Source organism: Eublepharis macularius, chromosome 4 (genome assembly GCF_028583425.1).
Source record: "Eublepharis macularius isolate TG4126 chromosome 4, MPM_Emac_v1.0, whole genome shotgun sequence".
In the NCBI taxonomy this organism is placed as follows: Eukaryota; Metazoa; Chordata; class Lepidosauria; order Squamata; family Eublepharidae; genus Eublepharis; species Eublepharis macularius.
The window spans coordinates 151,602,771-151,623,042 of NC_072793.1; the positions used below are offsets into that span (position 1 = coordinate 151,602,771).

General features: G+C 44.7%; 1 protein-coding gene across 1 annotated transcript in view; it reads left to right on the forward strand.

The window, feature by feature from the left end:
* FAM107A (family with sequence similarity 107 member A) overlaps positions 1 to 20,272 on the forward strand; it is a 47,282-nt gene that overhangs the window by 15,138 nt on the left and 11,872 nt on the right. Inside the window, exon 2 of the mRNA XM_054978289.1 lies at positions 11,737 to 11,911. Within this exon, the coding sequence (XP_054834264.1) occupies positions 11,737 to 11,911 (175 nt within the window). The remainder of the gene's footprint in view (positions 1 to 11,736; positions 11,912 to 20,272) is intronic.

Here is a 20,272-nt window from a genome sequence, read left to right on the forward strand (position 1 = left end):
AGTCCTTCCAACAACGATCAGTCACACCTCTGTATGGCACACAGAGAACGAAGGATAAGATCTAGGGGCTTTTCTGGGGCTACTCGGTGAATTTATGGTTGAGTTGAGATTTTAACGTTTAGCTCAAAGATTATGCCCTTTACCCCAGGGCTTTTTTTTCAGCTGGAACGCGGTGGAACGGAGTTCCGGAACCTCTTGAAAATGGTCACATGGCTGGTGGCCCCGCCCCCCAATCTAAACTTCCCTCTATCTGGAGATCAGGAGGTGGAGCCACCAGCCATGTGATCATTTTCGCCGAGGGCGATTTAAACTTTTAAAAACTTCCCCCTTGTTCCAGCTTACCCAAAGTGATGTCATTGGCCCTGGGAGCATGTGTGCACTTTGCACATGTACATGTGGTACTAGGGCACCACCTCCCGCCAAGAGTAGCCTCCTATGTTGGCAACCCGCTGAGTTCCACCACCTCTTTTCCTAGAAAAAAAGCCCTGCTTAACCCTATGTCAGCAAGGAAGCCAAAGACCCTGTGAAGGGGTTGAGCGAAACATGGAGGTTTCTGGGGTCAGTCTCTCCTGTGGTAACCATCTATCACACTTCTACACAAGTTTCTCCCTCTCTTCTGCCCTCCTTCTCTCAGTAATTAATGGAATCCCATACCAGCTGCCAAATCCAAAACTCTGACAGCTACCAAAACAGTAGGCCCATTTCCAAAGCCATATGTACAGAGAGTCAGGTGACTAGTTGGCTTTGCTGTATTTGGCTGTTGGCTCCTAAAACAAAAAAAAACGCACATGATTTATACAACTGGTGATTCAGAAAGGTGTGATTCAGTAGGAAGTTGTTCTACCTGTCCTTTTTATTGACGGCAGAGTAAATATTTGGCTAAAGCTCAGACAGCCCATCAAGCATGAACATTCTTCGGTTATGGTTAGTCTGCAGTGACTGTACTTTTTTCCTGGTGATTATTCAAAGCATTCTCCATGTTAAAACTCCCCTCTGAAGGTCTCACCACATGAGACAAAATACACTCGAATTACATGGGTAATTCGAGTGTATTTTGTAATTCGAGTGTATTTGAGGGTAATTTGAGTGTAATTCAAGTGTATTTTGTCTCGTATGGTTTGACTCTGAGATCCAAGTACTGAGGCTGATTTCCACAGGCAAGAGAAAGAGGTGATTTAAAATTTTGAGGTGATAGAAAGGACTCTACCAAGTCAAACTGCAGATGGAGCATCACATTTTAGACTGTTCCTGTACATTAAAAACTCCCTGCAGACAGAAAATCAGCACAGCAAGCAAAAGGAGAGTGCAAAGGTTTTCTCCCTTCTATGCTCATTTTCTGTTTTCCTGGAGCTTTTCATGCAAAGGAGCACTCAAAACTGAAATCTGCCTCCTGTTATTTTCAGCCGGGCAGTTCCTTCTATCACCTTAACTTTCTACCACCTCATTCTTCTGCATGTGTGACCAAGGCACTCGTGTGTCATTTCAAAGTGCTCTGTGCTCTTCTCAACATCAGTATATCTAATTTTCAACATGGCCCCATCTGTAGATACTTAAATCCTGAGAGTGGAGCCATGAACTGGCAAGAGGACCCTTTCCAAGGCTACTTGTTCACCTTAGTCCATCCTCACTCTCCTCCTCAGGATCAAGGCCAGCAGCAACCATTGTGCAACTTGCTACAATGCAATTTGTCCAACTTATTCTGGTGCAGCAGTGACTGCAGGTTTAAGACACACAACTTGCCTGAGCCCAAGCAGCAACCTCTGCACAAGTTCAACAACTTGGCTGGGCCCAGCAGTGGCCACTACACTACTCACCTGAGCAACTTGCTACTATACCACATTTGCACTAGGCCAGACTTTTACCAGGGAGAGACTGCCCACAATGGAGGGAAGGGAAAGCTGAGAGAAAGTGCAGTATAGTGGTTAGAGTGTCAGACTAGGATCTGGGAGACGCATAATCAAATCCCCATTCTACCATAGAAGATTTCTGGTTGACCTTTGAGCAGTCACTCCACTATTCACACTCTCATTCTAGTTCTAGATGTTGTCATTGTAGGACACCTGCCATGCCCTGGGAGGAAGACCTCACAGCCAATCCCCCAAGTCCTCCATCTATGTTGCTTCTCCCTTTGTAGTTGCAGCCTGCTGGTCTGTCCCATTAAGTCAATGGGCAGCGAGAGAGAAGAGCTGCTGTTTACCTCACCTTATCTCCTGGGGCACAACTGGGGGTTAGGCCCAAATGGAGAGGGTATTTGATTGGGTAGAGGCAAAGAGGTTTACCTAATTAGGGATAGAGACCCAGTGAGACCATCTTTTCTGAGCCCCCCGCCCCCCAACCAAGCCACCTGGATGTTCTATAGCCAAATCTCCATAGGACAATTTTCACCCACCCAGCCATGCTTGATCTATTTATGTAAGGATCCTCAAACAGTAAGTTTCAACACAAATACTATTTGTGTTAATCATGGTTAATGGCCCCAATTCACACTGAGTTCAAATTAAAGAGAACAGTGTCAGAATGGGATTTGCCATGGGAGCGCCATTCCCTCTAGTCAGTGTACTGTTAGGACCAGCTCTAAGTGCACAAGTCAATAGGAAGTTTGTTGCATATTCAGTCGTGATTTTTACAGCTGTATATAGGTTTTGGGAATGAGTAACTTGTGAGATCTATGATGGCACAACTAATATGAGAAGAATAGACCTAATCTGCTCACATTTAGCAAAACACATTTCAGCTGTTGACCAGGAGAGTAGCTACAAATGCTAACTGTGAGATTTTCTCCAATATGCTCTTTGCCACCATCCTTGTACTCAGTCATAACACTATGTGCACTGAAATCAACATGCATAGAGAGGGAGCGGGCACAATCATGCTGGCCCCGCCTGCTGCCTGTGCACATTTGCCGGCTCGTGATGACCAGACACAGGAAGTGTATGCTCCCTTCCTTGGAATGTTGCATTTTCTAGAGCATTTTCACAGGACAGAACCTTACCAAGGTTATCAAATGTGGTGCCTATGAGTGTAATGGCATCCACCAGTAGTTGCCTTGATGTTTGCCAAGCTTTTCAGAAAGTGGACAGAGTGCCAAACTACAAGTGACATCTTACACAGGTTGGACACTAATCGGCTTCCCTCAAGTTTTGATGGGAAATGTAGGTGCCCTGGTTTTACAGCTTGGCTCTCCATTACAGCTGCAAGACCAGGATGCCTACATTTCCCATCAAAACTTGAGGGAAGCCTACTAGTGTCCAACCTGTGTAAGACGTCACTTTTAGTTTGGCTCAGAGTCATTGTAAGGCAGAACTTGTTAATGGCTGTCCTCTTCCAAATGAAAGAGTTTTTCACTGGAGAGAGGACTGGTAAGCCCTTGGGCTTTCCTCAGAGTGTGGTTTCATTCTCACTTCAGGATTTCCATCTTCCTTGAAGGTGTGGCTTCACCTCCTGAAGCAGCCATTTTAGGTTTGGCTTCTTTGGCAGCCATTCGGGGACGGGGAGGAAGCATTCACCAACCTCTCTCAGACTTCCAAAGGTGCCCGCAGGATCAAAAATGTTGGGGTCCCCTGGCCTACATGTATGCACACTTTCTACACGCTCTGATTTCTTGCTCATGAGCTGGCAATCACATTTAAGTGGGGATGCGTGAGGTGAAGGTACTTATTACTCCACTTCTGCATGCAGCGCACATAGCATCATATATAACTGTTTTGATTTTAAACTCTCTGGGCATGTGGCAAATCCATTCAACCACTCTTTGTAGAGAACAAAATTCATTCCTCTCTAGTGAAGAACTAGAAGGTTACATAACAGTTTTGAGAAGGACACCAAAAGGTATTCCTTTCTGCTGACAAAGTGCCTAGGAACTGTGTCTCTCCATGCCTCTCGTTTTACACTAAAATCCAAATGGGAACACTCTTTTGTCACCAAGGATAAAGAAAGAAAAGTCTCAGATTTCTCCTTTTCCTTGCTTTTCATCTCTAATTCAGATAGCATAGGATTTGTTTTTCTTTTGTTCCTCCTTTCATAGTAATATTTTTTAAAAATCATTCCTGTTGGTTTTAGGAGCAAAAATAAGCATGGTAAGGTATGCAGTTCAAGGGCAAAACCTGCATTATTTTTAATCTGTTCTTTTCTATTTTATCTGCTGCGAAAGTTTTTAATTAGTTTTTAATCTGGTAGTAATGCATGATTTTTTTCCCGCTGCTAAAGTTCTTAACGCTGCATTAGGATTTTATTTTGGCTGTGTTCTTGTTTTGTTGCTCAGTGAATCAGTTTTGATGGATTGTTATTGTTAATCTGGTTAGACTTTTATATTATGTATTTTGATATGGGCTTTATTCATGAGTTGCCTTGTAAGGTATTGCTATATAAAAAAAAATCTAATTAAAATGAATAAATCATTTTATGGGACAAAGAGCCTTTTTATGATGTTGTGATATGGGAAAATAAAGGAAGGGGTTAAGTAGGGACTTCTTATCTCGAGTTCGTGGGTGGGGGGGAAGCTTGGCAATGCACCCTGCAGAGGCTGGCCTGAAGAGAAACGCCAAGTGACCCCTCCCTGAGGTAAGTTCAGCTTAGGGAACACATGAGCTTCTCCCTGATTCCTGCTCCCTTAGGGCCCAACTACATGTTATAAAGTCCTCTGTCAAGTTCCAGCCCAGGGTCCAGTGGAGCTGAAGTTATTCCCTTGGCCTTAGGCAGACAGAGAAACAAACCTATTTCATCTCCTCTCCCCTAGCTCTACTATTTGCCTGGCAAACAACAGGGGGACTTACCAGTGGTGGGAGCTCTTACCAGTGACATAATGATGTTGCCAGTGGTGCGCTGATGTCACTCCCTGTGTGCCCAGAAGTGATGTCAGCACATCTCTGGGGGACATCAGGGATGCTCTGGTACTTGGACAAAATTTGGACACAGTGTGTCAAGAGGAGGACCCTGCCCATCCTCCCCCCAGCTTCTTGCCCTTCCTTCCCCCAACAGCCAGCTGAGTGGCAACAGAAGTGCCAGCTGGCGGTGGGGGAATCCCTCACTACTGGGGGAATGGCAACCCTAACCTTGTTCTCTGGGAAACAAAGCTGGTATGTCCCCCCCCCTCAGTTTCCCCCAAGCCTTTTAAAATCCTAGCTGGGCCTGGGGCATGCCCAGTGGTGTCTACCTACCCAGAAGCTCTATGCGGACATGGCCAAGCCATGGGGGACCAATAGTACCTTCTGAACAATGTTTCTTCTCCCACTTCCCTTCTCTATCCAAAGGTGGAGATTCCAGACAGCTGATTGTCAGATAGTTAGCTGTCAAAGATGGCTGTCATTGACTTGCTGATTCTTAAAGAGCTGGTGTGTACACCTTTGCAGGGTGCATCCATGGCTCCACTGGGCCTGGTGGATACCAGGCTTGACAACATGGGGTGCCAAGGAGGAGGAGGGCCTGGCCTTACTCCTGCCACTTCCTCCCTGACACCCTCATATCCGCCAATGTATCCATTCCAGTTCTGTCAACAAGATTTGCTCTGTGTGGAGTTCCATGCTCGAAACTTAATTCCCAGGTGCATGCAGGACTTGGTTCAGTTTGGGACTGTGGCATGGGGACGGGGAGGGCTTAAGTCTTCGTTCCATGTGGTTTTCCTAAACCAAAATGGCCCCTCGGAGCTGCTTTTTGCGCTTCAAAGAAACTTAAGTGTACTGATGGGCTACATGTGAGTTTCCTCAACAAGTCAAGTGGTGGAATCTCTAGTGCCATTTCAGGACAGGAAAATGGAGGAGAGGCAGGGCTCATTTCGAGGGGTAAGGTCACATGTCAGGTGGCCCCACCCACCTGACTCTCTGCCATTTTGGGCTCGTTTCATCCTGGATTGGGATCGAAACGGCCCAGATCAGGCCTCTGATGGGTGGTGGATCACTCTTCTGCTCAGCAGCAACCCGATCTTGACCATTTTGGGCCCCTTTTCAGCCATTTTCAGTCCCTTTTTGCCATTTTGGGCCCAATTTCGGCCCTGAATGGCCAGGATTGGGTCCAAAACAGCCAGGATAGGTGATGTCAGGGGGTGTGGCATATGCAAATCAGTTGTGCTAATGACACATTTCCGGTGATGTCACGGGGCGTGGCATATGGTAATGGGATATACTAATGAGTTATGCTGATAAGTTCCTCCAGCTCTTTTTCTACGAAATGACCCCTGACGAGAGGTTAGCTCTTTCTTCCTGCATGCCGCGTTCCCGATTCAAATTGGTCACATGTGAGGCCTGGGAATTAAGTTCTGAGCTTGCAACTTCCAGAACATGTTTGGGCTCCAGAACCAGGACAGACAAACAGGGAACCTGCAGGTGTTGTAATGTATAGTTAGACTCTTATTTATCTAGAAAGACAGGGAGGGGAGGGCCCAGATAGATGACCATTCTACCACACACCTGTGCCAGATATGTGGTGGAAATTTCCTTGGAACAGACATAAGTACTTGGTACAAATATAAGTAGATCCCTGATGGAGCAGATCAGTCTCTAGTCCAGCATTTGGTTTCCCACAGTGGCTATCTAGATGTCTCTGGGGAGGTCCCAAGGAAAGAGACCAGAGCTTCCCCCTGTTGTTACCTCCCAGCAACTGGCTTTCAAAAGTATACCACCTTTGAACAGGGAGGCTCCATTTTACCATCATGGCTACAGGCCATCAGATGGACCCAGCCTACATGAATTGGTCTAATCCCCTTTAAAAGTCATCACTGGAGAGTAGACCTGTTCCCAAGTTACAGTAAACATATGCATAATCAGTGTACAGGGTACACTTGATTTTTTTCTGTATACGTGTGTTGGGTAATTCTCACTTTACCTTCAACACATATACAACTGAACGTGTGATTTAAACCCCACATTTATCCAGGCCCCCAGTTTTATTTGTAAAGTGAACATGGGTTGGCTCTTTCTTTCAAACAGTTTGTGCACGTACAAGCAGGACATTACGTGCATTTTCTATAACATGTGAACCAGGTTAGAGAGAGCTGGCTTATTTGGTCATCTGTACACATTATGAATGGTCCAAGCGATGGGGCTCACCTCTTCTAGCCACCCTAACACAGGCTAGGAGCTTAAGAGCCTTTCTCTATTGTTGCACCAGGCATATATACTTTGTGTGTATTTATTATGAACTTCTACTTATACAAAACAAACAAAATAGTAGCCAGATTTCAGGCAGACTGGGGTTTTGCCTTTGTGCTGATGTGAGGAAAGCTGCTCTGCTTCCCTTGTATGAACAATATAGCTGAATTCCATCTCCTCCACTTTATTGTGTCAAATCTCTCAATCATACTTTTCAGGGTTTGCAACATCATGGAACTTTTTAAAAACTCAAAGCCTGTTCAAAGAAGTAATTAAAGAACAGTGTTACTCTCTCACTTCAAATCTTTCTAAAAGCTAGGACAAACAACAAGCAGCCTGAGCAATTGCTTCTTTTATAGTGAAATCCTAAGTAAAGATACTCCAGTCTAAGCCCATTGAAATCAATGGGCTTAGACTGGAGTAACTCTGCTTAAGATTTCACGGTCAGTTCTGTATTTCATGAATTGTCTCTGAATCTTTAAAATGCAAAATGCTCTGCTGTCCTTTTTGTCACTCATTCTTGAAACTTGTGTGAGGCAGGTCAATATTATGCCTGTCTTATAGATGAGGAGCTGAACCCGGAGAGGGTGATTCGCTCAAGGCCACTTGGCACGGTCATAGTAGAGCAGGCATTTGTGCCAAGGTGGCTCAGGCACTAATGCTGTAACTTGGCCCAGAATAGCCCCCATATGGCAGGCAGAGTCATTAAGCAAGTTTTTTTTGCTTTTTCTGGGTTTGGCTAGAAATAGCCTTTGAAATTGGGTGAATGGCTGAGAAAGCTCCATTGTTCAAAGGAAAGAGTTTCTCTTCCCTGAAAAGGAGTTAGCCGTGTTGGTCTCTAGTAGCAAAATCAAAAAGAGTCCAGTAGCACCTTTAAGACTAACCAACTTTATTGTAGCATAAGCTTTCGAGAATCACAGTTCTCTTCGTCAGATGCATGGAGGGCAAGAAGAAACTGGTCAGATATATAGTTGGAGAGGGGAGGGAGGAGTAGATGCAAACAGTAGCTTCTGATATGGAGATCAGTTTGCTTCTGTTAAGGAAGTCAGTTACTTCTGATAATGAGATAACCATTCATAGTCTCTATTCAATCCCAGCCTGACTGAGTCAAATTTACATATGAATTCCAATTCAGCAGCTTCCCATTGGATTTTGTTTTTGAAAGGTTTCTGTTGAACTACAGTGATCTTTAAGTCCTTGATGGAATGTCCTGGTAGATTGAAGTGTTCTACCACTGGTTTCTGGATGTTACCTCTCTGCTCTAGCATAGTTCCTCTTTTTGTTTACCTCGGTTGCATACCTCCCAATGGTACTGATTTTCCTGGTACAATAATGGCTCTTTAGTTCCTATATAAATCTATGCCTGAACAATGTACTGGATTTTTCAGTGGCCTGAAATTTTTCAGCGCCTGGATGATAGGACATTGCACAGACAAAACTGGAGCACGCCTCTTGAACTGTGGCCTGCATTTTTAAATTTTTTTAAAATAACAAAATTTATATCCCATATTTCTGCCCTCATAAAGGCCCCCAAGGTGACTAACAAATTAAAACATACATAGTAAAGATCACATTAAATCATTATAATCAAACAAAACACATCATCAAAACATTTAAAGCCACAGCTTAAAAACATGCAAAAACATAAAAAAACAACAATTAAAACATTTAAAACAATTAAAACATTGGGCATGAAGGAATAATCACTGAGGGAATACCAAACAAAACAAAACAGTCTTCATCTGCTGGTAGAAAATGGCAACACAAGAGGACAGACAAATCTCCCCACTCCAGGGAAAGACTTCCAGAATATTGGTGCCACAACCGAGAAGGTTCACTCCCAGGTTGCTACCCTTCTAATCTCAGAAAACAGGAGCACTCAAAGCAAGGCCTCATAGGATGACAGAATTGGTTGGGTTGGATCTTGTAATCCATCCGCAGAAAGTAGTGCTAGTTGCAGATTTTTCCTGCATTCTCCTTCTGCCAACAGCCATTTCCCACCCCAAGGAAGTTTATTCCCAAGTTCGCAGGATCCATGAAGACCTTCGTATTCAGAAAAAGGAAATCTCTCACTGACAGTGCTAAGAGGGAACACCAGAGTAAGGCCCTTGCTCTCCTTGCCCTGTTTGCTAATCATCGAGGGCAACTGGTTGGCCACTTTGTGGAACAGGATGATAAACTAGATGGATCGCCATCACCAATCTGATCCAGCAGGGCTCTTTTTATGTCCTTAATAGCCTAGCCATGCAGAAGGTTGCATGGGGAAGGGAATAAAATCTCCCTTTCTGCCTCTTCTGTCAGTGCAATAGAGAGAGATTTCACCCCCATCAACCTCCCCACTGTAGCCTCCAGTCCCAACCCACATGGCTAATAGTCCACACTAGGCTTACCAGGACTTCTGCTTTGGTGGGAGATGTCAGACCCCAGGTTCTGCAACTCCTCCTGCTGCTCGTCAAGCAGCAGAAGCTAAATGCGGGGGGCAGGGGGATTGGCATTGCACTGATTGTATGATGTCACTATCAGCACAAATCTGGAAGTGATGTCACTACATTGGCACTCTATGGTAAATCCTAGAGCATCCCATCAATGCAGCAACATCACTTTTGGGTTCAAACCAGAAGTGCCGTCACAGCATTGAAGTGATGCCATTTGTTGTGCCACCACCACCATCCCCTGCATCTCGCAGGGGCTGTGAGTGCTGAAATGGCAACCCTAATCCACACAGACCCTACCACCCCAGGAATAAATTTTCCCCAGGTCAGAAATGGATGCTTGGGGATGGGGGAGAACATGGGGATGATCCACAGGTCCTGCAGCTGCCTAGAGCCAAGAGGAAAGGTTGTGTATGAGTGAAAGAATGAATGAATGAACTCATGTGTAGGTCATGTTATGGAAAGTGACTGAGTACATTTCTGGGATTGTGTACTGCAGCTGTCAATGAATGCAAGTCAAGAGTTACAATCTTTGTGCAGTCTGCAGAGCATCTCTTTCCTTATGTGCTGCTCTCGTTTAAGGTGGCAACAAGTCACAGGCCGTCCATGCTCTGCTCTTCCTTCTTCTCCCCCATGCTGATTTTGGGTGTATTTTCCCTGGAACATACCAGAGGGAACCGTTTGTGCCTTGTGTAGTTTTTCATGCCACCATACCAATCCTCACTTTAAAAAAAGGTTGGAATAAGCATGCAACTGGGGGGAGGGGGGAGATCTACAAAATATCCATTTTCTTGATTTAAGCAATTTATATTGAAAGCTAAAGTTAGGTTTTCCTGTTTGTCACATTTTTATCCCGCTCTTCCTCCAAGGAGTTCAGACTGGTTTACTTCTTCTACCCTCCTCCATGTTACCTTCACAACAGCCCTGTAAAGTAGATTAGACTAATGCATAATGTGAACAGTACTAGTTATGAAACTGCATTGTTCTTAGATAAGCAGATTCCTATTGTGTTCTATGAAGTTGTGCTGAATTGGAACAAGGAATATCCTTGTGGGCTGTCAAGGCTAAACAAGATTCTCCCCTTCTTTCAAAGCCATGTCTGATGCCCATGGAAAATAATGTGACGGGAGGAGTCGCTGGCCCCAGTCATTCTGCGATGCTTAATTGTTGCACTGAACTTTTCACCCCAATTATGCTGACGTAATCAGTTGTGATGTTTTTCTCTCTTCCTTTACCACAGCAGTGGGATACTAGTCCTATTAGCATGCAAAAAGAAGATATTTAACACTGAGAATTCTTTTTTCAATAAAATGGTTTATTACTAATTTTCTCTGCATGTTATTAATACTCTCCTCTTAGTTTTGTCTTGATTTCTGAAATGTTTGATGTAACTAGATTTGGCACATAAAATTAGGAAGTTTTTTACATCGGAGAAGGCACATGTAGTTTCCCCATTGCTGCTGTGGTTAGCAATAAAATGCAGTGGAAACGGGCTTCCACCTAGGAGATTTCCCTATAGTTTCCCACTCCATCACAGTTCAGACATCCTATAAAACTGTAGTATAATTAAACAAACTATGGTTGTCTGAATGCAGACCTCTTTGCTAACAATAGTTAGCTAAGGATTTGATGCCAGGATCTGAAATTCGTTATTAACCCCAGCTTAGTCTTAACTACGGTTTGAGAGATATACAAATTCCAGGGTTACTGATTCACTGAGAGATCTCTCCCCTCCTGCTGCTATTCATCTGGGTGGTGGAGGAAAAATGCCTGGTGAGATGGAGGGAGCAATCAGCATTGCCTGATGCCATGACATCATTTCCAGTGCAACCCAGAAGTGACATCATGCATTGGGTAAGGCACTCACCCAAAACTTTATTGTTTAACTTTAGAATTTTCAGTAGACACTAGCGTGTTGCCCCTGGCATGAACTGTACCTCTCTTTTCATTAAACAGGAGAAGGAAGGGACAGGCCACTGGAAGCTTGCCCAGTAAGGCTGGTGTGTGGGTACTGTAGGGTATTCGAGCCGTGGGAATACTTCAGCTGGTCCTGGAAAAGGTCCTTTGAAAATTATTCGCTTTGTTCAGAGATAGGGATTGCGCAAACACTAATTATGATACTAATATCTGAATATGAGGTAGACCTTATCAGCTATTATATTTTGTTCAGCTCTGAAAATTTGTTCTGATATTTAACTCTGAGATCTCTCTTCCCACCCCAGCATCTATGTTTTCTGAAATACAGAGAGAACGGCCAGAAATTGAGAATATCATGGCTCACCCGGATTACATTGATGGAAACCCGGATCTTATCAAACCTAAAAAGCTTCTCAACCCTGTAAGAGCCTCGAAGAGCCACCAAGAACTTCACAGGGAGCTGCTTATGAATCACAAAAGGTAAGGATCCTGCTGCCCCCTCAAGGAATTCTGAACTAAGAAGAATGCAGATTCTGTGTTTACATGATACAGATTTGCAGGACTGAGTGAATGGCTTTGAGGAGCTTCCTAAACCTGCTGGTCCATATTTCAAAGCACACTTGCTTGTAATATTTTTTCACTATCGTGACAAGTTATTGCAAAAAGACAAGCCACAGTTTCATGTTAGAGGCACTTCTCTCTTCAGCACCGAAAACAGCTGCAGTGAAAATACCAAGCAAAGCTTCAACTTCATCTGCATTTCTTTACTTTGCCTCCCAGTCTAGAAAACCATGTGGACACAAATAAGATCCAGTTTGTGCACATGCATTTATGCCAGCAGGGTAGAATGCTTCGTGCGTTTAAATTAGTAATCATAGTCATAAGACAGTTTTTGAATTGGATTGAGGCTCTCTACACAAGACATCTCACATGTGTTCTTCATGTGCTGGAAAACATGATGTTAGCTGAGAAGCATAGTTTTAAAAGACAGAGCCAGTGGAGATCCGGAGGGGATGGGTTCTCTCACAGCCCTCCGCTGCCTCTGGCATCTCTCCTTCCAGAGCCATTGGCCTTCCAAGGCTCGTTAATTCAAAGTTTTAAGTAGCAAGGGCAGTGGAGTAAGAGCTCCAGAAGGGGAGACAGTCCAGCACACTAGAGGCAGTAGAGGTCTGTGAGAGAATCTGTCTCCACCAAAGCGATCTCCACCAGCTCTGTCTTTCAAAACTACGCTTCCCCACTAACACTGCATCTCCCGACACTTGACAAACAGATGTCCAGGCATCTCATGTAGAGAGACTCTAAGTGTTAGGGCATCTTCTTTGCATGCAGAAAGTTCTAGATTCAGTCCCTGGTATCTCTAATCAAAACGACCAGGTAATGTGAAAAACACTGAGAACCTGGAGAGCTGCTGCTAGTCAGAGTAGACTTTGATTGGCAAATGGTTTGACACAGTCTAAAGTAGCTTCATGAGTGTTAAAGTGGTTAGAGTATCAGACTAGGATCTGGGAGACCTGTGTTCAAATCCCCACTCTGCCATGAAGCTTGCTGGGTGAACTTGGATCAGTCACTCTCTCTTACCCTAACCTTCCTCACAGGGTTGTTGTAAGGATAAAAAGGGAAAGGGAGAACCAGGTATTCTGCCCTGAACTCCTTGGAATAAGGGCAGGATTAAAATGGACTACATATTTACGTGAGTTCATGGCATTTGATTCTGTGCAAAAACCTCCAGGTTCTTTTATCTGTATTTAAAATCACAAAGCTGGATTGAACATGTATTCCTCTAGTTCAGTCTGTACTGATGAAGCCTTCACACAATTCAGATCACATTTTATAATCTCCTGTCAGTTTCTTGTGGCGTCAAGGGAGCCAAAAAAAAATGTTAACCGCAGCTTGAGATCTCCCAAAGCCCCACCAAGAGATAAACATATTTATAGATAAAAGAAAGACAACCATCTTGCAAGGACTCTTTTTAGATGAAAGGAAGGAGAGGAGCTGGTAAATATCCTACCTGTTTCCCAGCCACATCCGCTCATTTTATTTGTTTTATTCAGGACGTAATTTGTTTGAAAAGGGCAAGCAGAGAGCGGTTACGATCTGGGGACAGGCGCCTGAATCTGATAATATGAGGAAGTGGCCTTCAGTACCACACACAAGCTTATCAAGATTGAAGAGGTAGTGGCCCGTGGCAGCTTTGCATCTTTTCCATAACATGATTTGAGAACTATCTCAGTGGGGTTCTCAAAAATTCTCTCTCTAGCTTTTAGAGAAATATCAGAACAATTTACTCTAAAATCATAAGATCTTGCCTCTGTGACTGGGGGAAGGGAAGTATGTGTGTCCTTTTTTAAAAAACTCAGAATTGTGAGCCTCCAGTTGAGACCTGGTATTCTCCCAGAATTAAGATCCCTGAAGAAAGTGGCTGCTTTGAACTCTATGCCACCATCTCCTTCCCTTCCCCAAACTCTGCCCTCCCCAGGCTCAACCATCAAATCTCCAGGATATTCTCTATCTGGAGTCGGCAACCCTAAGTGCGATGTAGTTTTAGGCTTGTCACCCCCCTGCCCCCACCTGCTGCCCCCCACCCCCGGCACTGCTCACCTGGCCAGTGGGGCAGGGAGGCATGGGGATGGAGATAAGCACATGCACATGTATCCACATTCCCCCTTTGCAGAGAAATCCCAGAGCACACTGAAATGGAGTTGAGTGAAAATTGCTCCTTGGAGGCCGTTTTCACTCAGCTCATCTTCAGCATGCAAGCGCTGTGACTCCCTTCATCCTATTGGAAAATGAGGGAAACAGGAGGGAGTGATTCCTCTGTGAAGGGGGAGCATGAAAGCGCATGTGCATAAGGGAGCTAAGTAACCCACTGTCTCCAGCCTCCTGTACTCCCACTGGGGCCGCCAGCAACCTTATGTAGTTTACAGGTCTACACCAACAGCCCAGCCAGGCAGATGGTTTCTCAGAGACGACAGTGATCCAGACTGCTTCCACATGTTCATGGGCGGTGAGAAGTCCCTACAGTACTGGACAGCTTACACATGGTGTCCGGATCCCATTTTTTAGGGCAGGGTTCAGTCCACTTGCCAGCATTCAGGTGGGGCCTGGAATTCTCCTGGAACTGCAAGTGATATCCAGACAATTAGAGACTAGTTTCCTTTTTAAAAATGGCAGCTTTGGAGGGTGGCCTCTACAGCGTCTCGTTCCCTGCTGAACTGCCTTCTCTCCCCAAACTCCACCCTCCCCAGGCTCTGCCCCCCAATCTCCAGGAAAGCAACCCCGTGTCTGAGCAAGAAAATTATACCTCCTTTAATCCTGCACAGGTGGGAAAATACAGGTCATTCTACCTGCAGCCACTATGGGAAGGGGGCCAGAGCTATACTCTGCCTTCAAAATGGCAGAGCTAAACTCTACATTCCAACCCCTACTCCACCTCCTTCAGCCCTTTCAAGGGCCTTTTTTCTTTTCCCAGATGACCTGCACTGTCGCCTGATTACAGCATGGCTCAGTAGGGACATGAAAAGGGAAGGGAAGGGTCTGATGGGGAGTTATCAAAATCAGCATGATGTCTATGCTTTTGTGCTGTTGCTCTGGATGGAGCCAAATGGGGAAACTAGAGCAGTAGCAGTGTGTACAGTGTCCCTGCCCATCCTTGCCCCACTAGCTCCTGCTGCCATGGCTTGGGCACTTTGTATAGAAGAAGCCAAACATAACAAGAGATAAAGTCACCCTTCTTGTAAGAACAACTTCTCTCACACATGCAGGTCTTTCTAGAAATTTCCAGAACCCTCTCTTATTCCAAGATCAGGTTCCTCCTATACCTCTCCCATCAGCTGCCTTAGCATATGCAATACTCACCTAGAGTACTGTGTTCAGTTTGGGGGCACCACAATTTAAGAAGGATATAGACCAGGTGGAACGTATCCAGAGGAGGGCATCAAAGATGGTGAGGGGTCTGGAGACCAAGTATTATGAGGAAAAGTTGAAGGAGCTTGGTATGTTTAGCCTGGAGAGGAGACGACTGAGAGGTGATATATAACCATCTTTAAGTACTTGAAGGGCTGTCATATAGAGGATGCCACAGAGTTGTTTTCCATTACCCCAGAAGGTTGGACCAGAACCAACTGATTGAAATTAAAAGAGTTTTTGGCTAAACATTAGAACTTCCTGACAGTCAGAGCAGACCCTCAGTGGAAGGGGGTGGGCTTGCCTTCTTTGGAGGTTTTTATGCAGAGGCTAGATGGCCATCTGACAGCAATGCTGATTCTGTGAACCTAGACAGATCATGAGAGGGAGGGCAGGAAGGGTTACATTAGTGCTTAGTTCTTGGGGCCCCTTCTTACATGCCCAGGGTAAGGCCGATTGCCACCTTGGGGTCCGGTAGCACTTTTCCCCAGGCCAGTTTGGCTAGGGATCCTGACAGTGTTTTGCCATCTTCTGGACATGGAGTAGGGGTCACTAGGGGTGTGAGGGAGGGTAGTTGTGAATTTCCTGTACTGTGCAGGGGGTTAGACTAGATGACCTTGGAGGTCCCTTCCAACCCTATGATTCTATGAGGCATACACTCAAACTTTCTGTTACACCATCCTTCTTTTTATAAGACGGAGCTTCACATACCTTCCTGTTTTATGAAATCAGTTATCATAACAAAACCACAATTTTGAAATACCATAATCTTTGTGCCAGATCTGGGGCTTCTGTTAACTATTACAGATGATGATCCAGGATGTATGCATTTCCCATCAGTATACCTTATAATGACAGAATTTCATCCAGCAGCCCTATCTGCATCACACTGATTTTATGCTGCTTTCACAAGCACTGAATAATGCACTTTCGACCCACTTTCAATGCCCTTTCTAGCTGGATTTTACTGTGCGAAATGAAAATCTGCTTGCAAATGGTTGCTGAAGTGCATTGAAAGTGGAGTGCATTATTCAGTGTGGGTGTAATACCAGTTTAGCAGTCATACTTTCCTAGGAATTATAGTTTGATAGGCTGCTGAAAACTCTGAGTTGGAAATCCATTGAGCCCCACCCCCTGAACTACAATTCTCAGGATTCTATGAAAAATCAGAAATCATATGGGCCCTTTTCACACGGGACAGCCCATTCACCAAACACTGCTGGCTTTTCCCCTTGACTCCAGGTGTTTCAGTCTTCAAAATCGTAGCAGGCTGTTTGGCTTCCGTTTTTTCGGTGCCTCTTCTGAGAACACACTTTCCTGAAATCCCAGAAAAGGTGCTGAAAAAACAGAAGCCAAACAGCCTGCTACTGTTTTGAAAATAGAGATGTCTGGAGTTAAGTGGGAAAGCCTGCAGCATTTGGTGAGTGGGCCATCCCTTTAAATATGTGTAGAAAGGGCCATGGTTAAATCATACGAAATTCCCTTATACAGTGTCATAGAATTAGTCAGTCAAGCGCCATACTGTTTTCTCCCACTGGCAGTGCCTCTCCAAGGTCAAAATGTCCTGTTTGTCAGGCATCAACATGGGCGCAGCTGCGCAGGGCACTGGCAGGCCTGAACTCCAGCTCCCAGGCACGGACAGGGACAACACAGGTTCCAACTCTGTGGAAGGAGGGGAAGTATACATCACCCTTGCTCCCTCTCTACCACTCACTGGCCTGCTCAACCTGTCAAGCTCCCTTCTGGCTGGCTGTCCCTATCTCCTGTGCCCTCTCCCTTTGGTCTGGTCCTCTCTTAGCTGTCCCCATTCCCCCTGCCTGGGCTCTTAGTCTGCCACTGGAGGGTGTGGCTAGCTGGCTTCCACCTGTCCCTTCTGACCCTCTGTGGTTTGGGTGCTTCTTTTTTCCCCTCTGTTGCCGGCCTGTGCTGGGACTGGGTGACTGTTGGGGTGGCTGAGTAGCTGTTTCCCAGCTGCCCCCCGTCCCCTTCTCCTGGTAAGTCTGGGGGCTAAGCCTCGGACCCTGTTATCTGATTTTGTTTTTAGTGGAGATGCCAGAAACTGAATTTGGGGACTTTGGCATGTGCTCTGTCATTAAGCTGCAGCCATTTCTCTTATGTGAGTGTGCTTTATAGAGTTTGGCTAGATAAATAAGTTGTGAAGGGGTGGGAGTAGCATGGCCAGATGAAATCTTAAGCATCAGGAGAAGATTGTGTTGGCAGAAGTTTGTTCTTCAAGAAGCATGCTTGGAGGTGTGTCCAGTTTAAAACAACAGAAAGTATTACTGAATAGACAGATGTTTAAGCTGCTATCTACATGGCTGACAGGAAGATGAGAGGTTTAGAAGAAGCAGGAAGCCAACCTGAGAGATGCATTTGGGGGACAAGACAAGGAAAAGCATTTAACAGAGTAGAAAGAAGGGTAGCACCAGTATCTCTAACTAGCTTTTCTCATCTGCTGCCCTCTGTCAGAGATTACTTCTTTTGTACACTTAATGTATATTCCAACTGATTCAAAGACTTTCAGTGGATAGGAAATTGAGCTTTAGTGTCCTGCATACTTCCTTCTCCCCCTCCCTCAATTTTAGTAGAAATAAAATTATACACATCTGCATACATATGCTTAATTTGCATAGAATACCCACATTACAGCTTTTTGTATATATGTTTGTGTGCAGAGTACCCCACTGATTATAAATTTACATTCATATGCTTCTGTGCATTCATTACAGAAATGAAAGTTAAAGTGAACAGAGACAGAAAAATCATCTTGTCTGATGTTCCTTATGCGTGGCTTATAATAGCTGTGTCAGTGGCCTCCTACAGCTGATAATTGTATTACGATTTGTCAGTAATGGATGTTCACTTGTCTGCACACTTTTTATCCTAAATTGTTCAAAATTAGGATGCAAACACATTGCACATGCATGTTTTTGCATTCCAGCTTGAGACTGTGTAATGCTCTTTGTATATCACATAAACACATGAAGCTGCCTTATCCAGAGTCAGGCCATTGGTCTATCCATGGCAGCAGCTCTCCAAGGTTTTAGGTTGAGGTCTTCCACATCACCTTCTGTCTGATCCTTTTAATTGGATATGCTGGGAATTAAACCCGGGACCTTCCGCATGCAAAGCAGATGTTCTGGTACTGAGCCCCTCCATAAGGCATCGTGTTGCTTTGCCCCATGTTTCTGAACATGTGCCAGCAGCCACTAGTAACTCACTGCCCAGTGTGTTTATGATCACCATCAACTCTAGACACAATGGGAGCACATAAACAAAGTACAAGAGTGGCAATCCACTCAAGAGAAACACAGGTACTGCGATAAAGGTAAGATAAGATGGTTTGTACATGCTTTACAGGGAAAATGTGGGATAACGAATGAAATGTGTTCTGAGTGTATTATTTGCAAGGAACACATCATAGGATTGCCAAGTCTCCCACTACAGCAGGAGATTTCCCGTGGCAGCTGCTGCCCCTCGCTACTGCCCAGTTGGCTGGTGGGGGGGAAAGAAAGCAAAAATCATTGTCTCATTGACAGCATGACATCATTCCTGGGGCAAACCCAGAAGTGATGTCATGTCACTGTAGGATTCAGCACCCCCTATGTTCTTTCCCCCAACACTACTTAAATTAGATGAATGCCTAAACAAACCAAGGACTGTATAACAACTTAGGTTCAAACTTATTGAAATATACAAATGGAGAGACTTAATAATAAATAGGGAAAGAAAATCAATTAATTGAATATCAGCTGGAAAGAGCACTGCAATGCGACTGGGAGGATCTCTGGAGTGACCAGAGACCTCTCTAGATGCGGGTTCAAGTACCCCCCTGCAATCAAGTTCCCTTTGTTTTGAGATGGGATCTTAGTTGCTGGTGCTTGCATGTGGAAGGTCCCAAGTTCAGGCTTGGTCATCTCAATTTAAACAGGTCAGGCAGCAAGTGATGTGGAAGACCTCAGTAATAAAGGTCTCACTATATTTGATTGAACAACTCAGAGATGAAGAAAAGGCCAAATTGTTGGGTGTCCTAAATCTACAAGTTCTCTTCTGATTCTACATACTTTATCCCCTAAAGACCAACTAGATTTCCAAGGTATGAGCTTTCAAGAGTTAAAGCTCCCTCTGACAAAAGGAACTTTGACTCTCAAAAGCTCATACCTTGGAAATCTAGTTGGTATTTGAGGTGCTATTGGACCCAGATCTTGCTCTTTGACTGCAGATCAACATGGTTACCCACCTGATACTTTGTCCCAGATCTCTGGAGACTATAGTTTGCCTCAGCCTGTCTCACATCAAGGTGCGGTTATTTCCTTGGAGTGAGTTGGGGGTTGACTTTGGAAAGAAGGTTGGAACCCCTTAACATTTGCTGAAGATATGTTTTAGTTGGGCCAGAAATGACTGAGGAATTTGTTCTGTGGTTGCTAGAAAAAGGTAAAGGACTTCCCTTCCTCTCTCCTCTTATCCCTCTCTGGGTAAGAAGTGTAGCTGTAAAAAGAAAATGAGCAGGGACCTTAGAAGAATCACCTAGCAGTTAGAAGCACCTAACTGCTGTAGTGTCCCATGGAACCAGAGGAGTTAGCCGTGTTAGTCTGTAGTTGCAAAACAGAAAAGAGTCTAGTAGCACCTTTAAGACTAACCAACTTTACTGTAGCATAAGCTTTTGAGAACCACAGCTCTCTTCGTCAGATGCATCCGGATGCATACGGAACCAGTGCACCGAGTAAATGTCTGTCTCCTCCAGAATGAACCCAGAGCTGGCAGTAATTTTGGAAACCCTTTCACACAGGAGACGGAGACGGGGTGGGGGGTCTTTCTTTCAGGCTTACGTTACTGACATCAGCATTTAGTGCTCACTGGGCTGATTTTAAGAGTCAGCGTATAGGAACCATCTGCAGCGAGCAAATACAACCACTGAGATAGTGGATTCTAAATTCA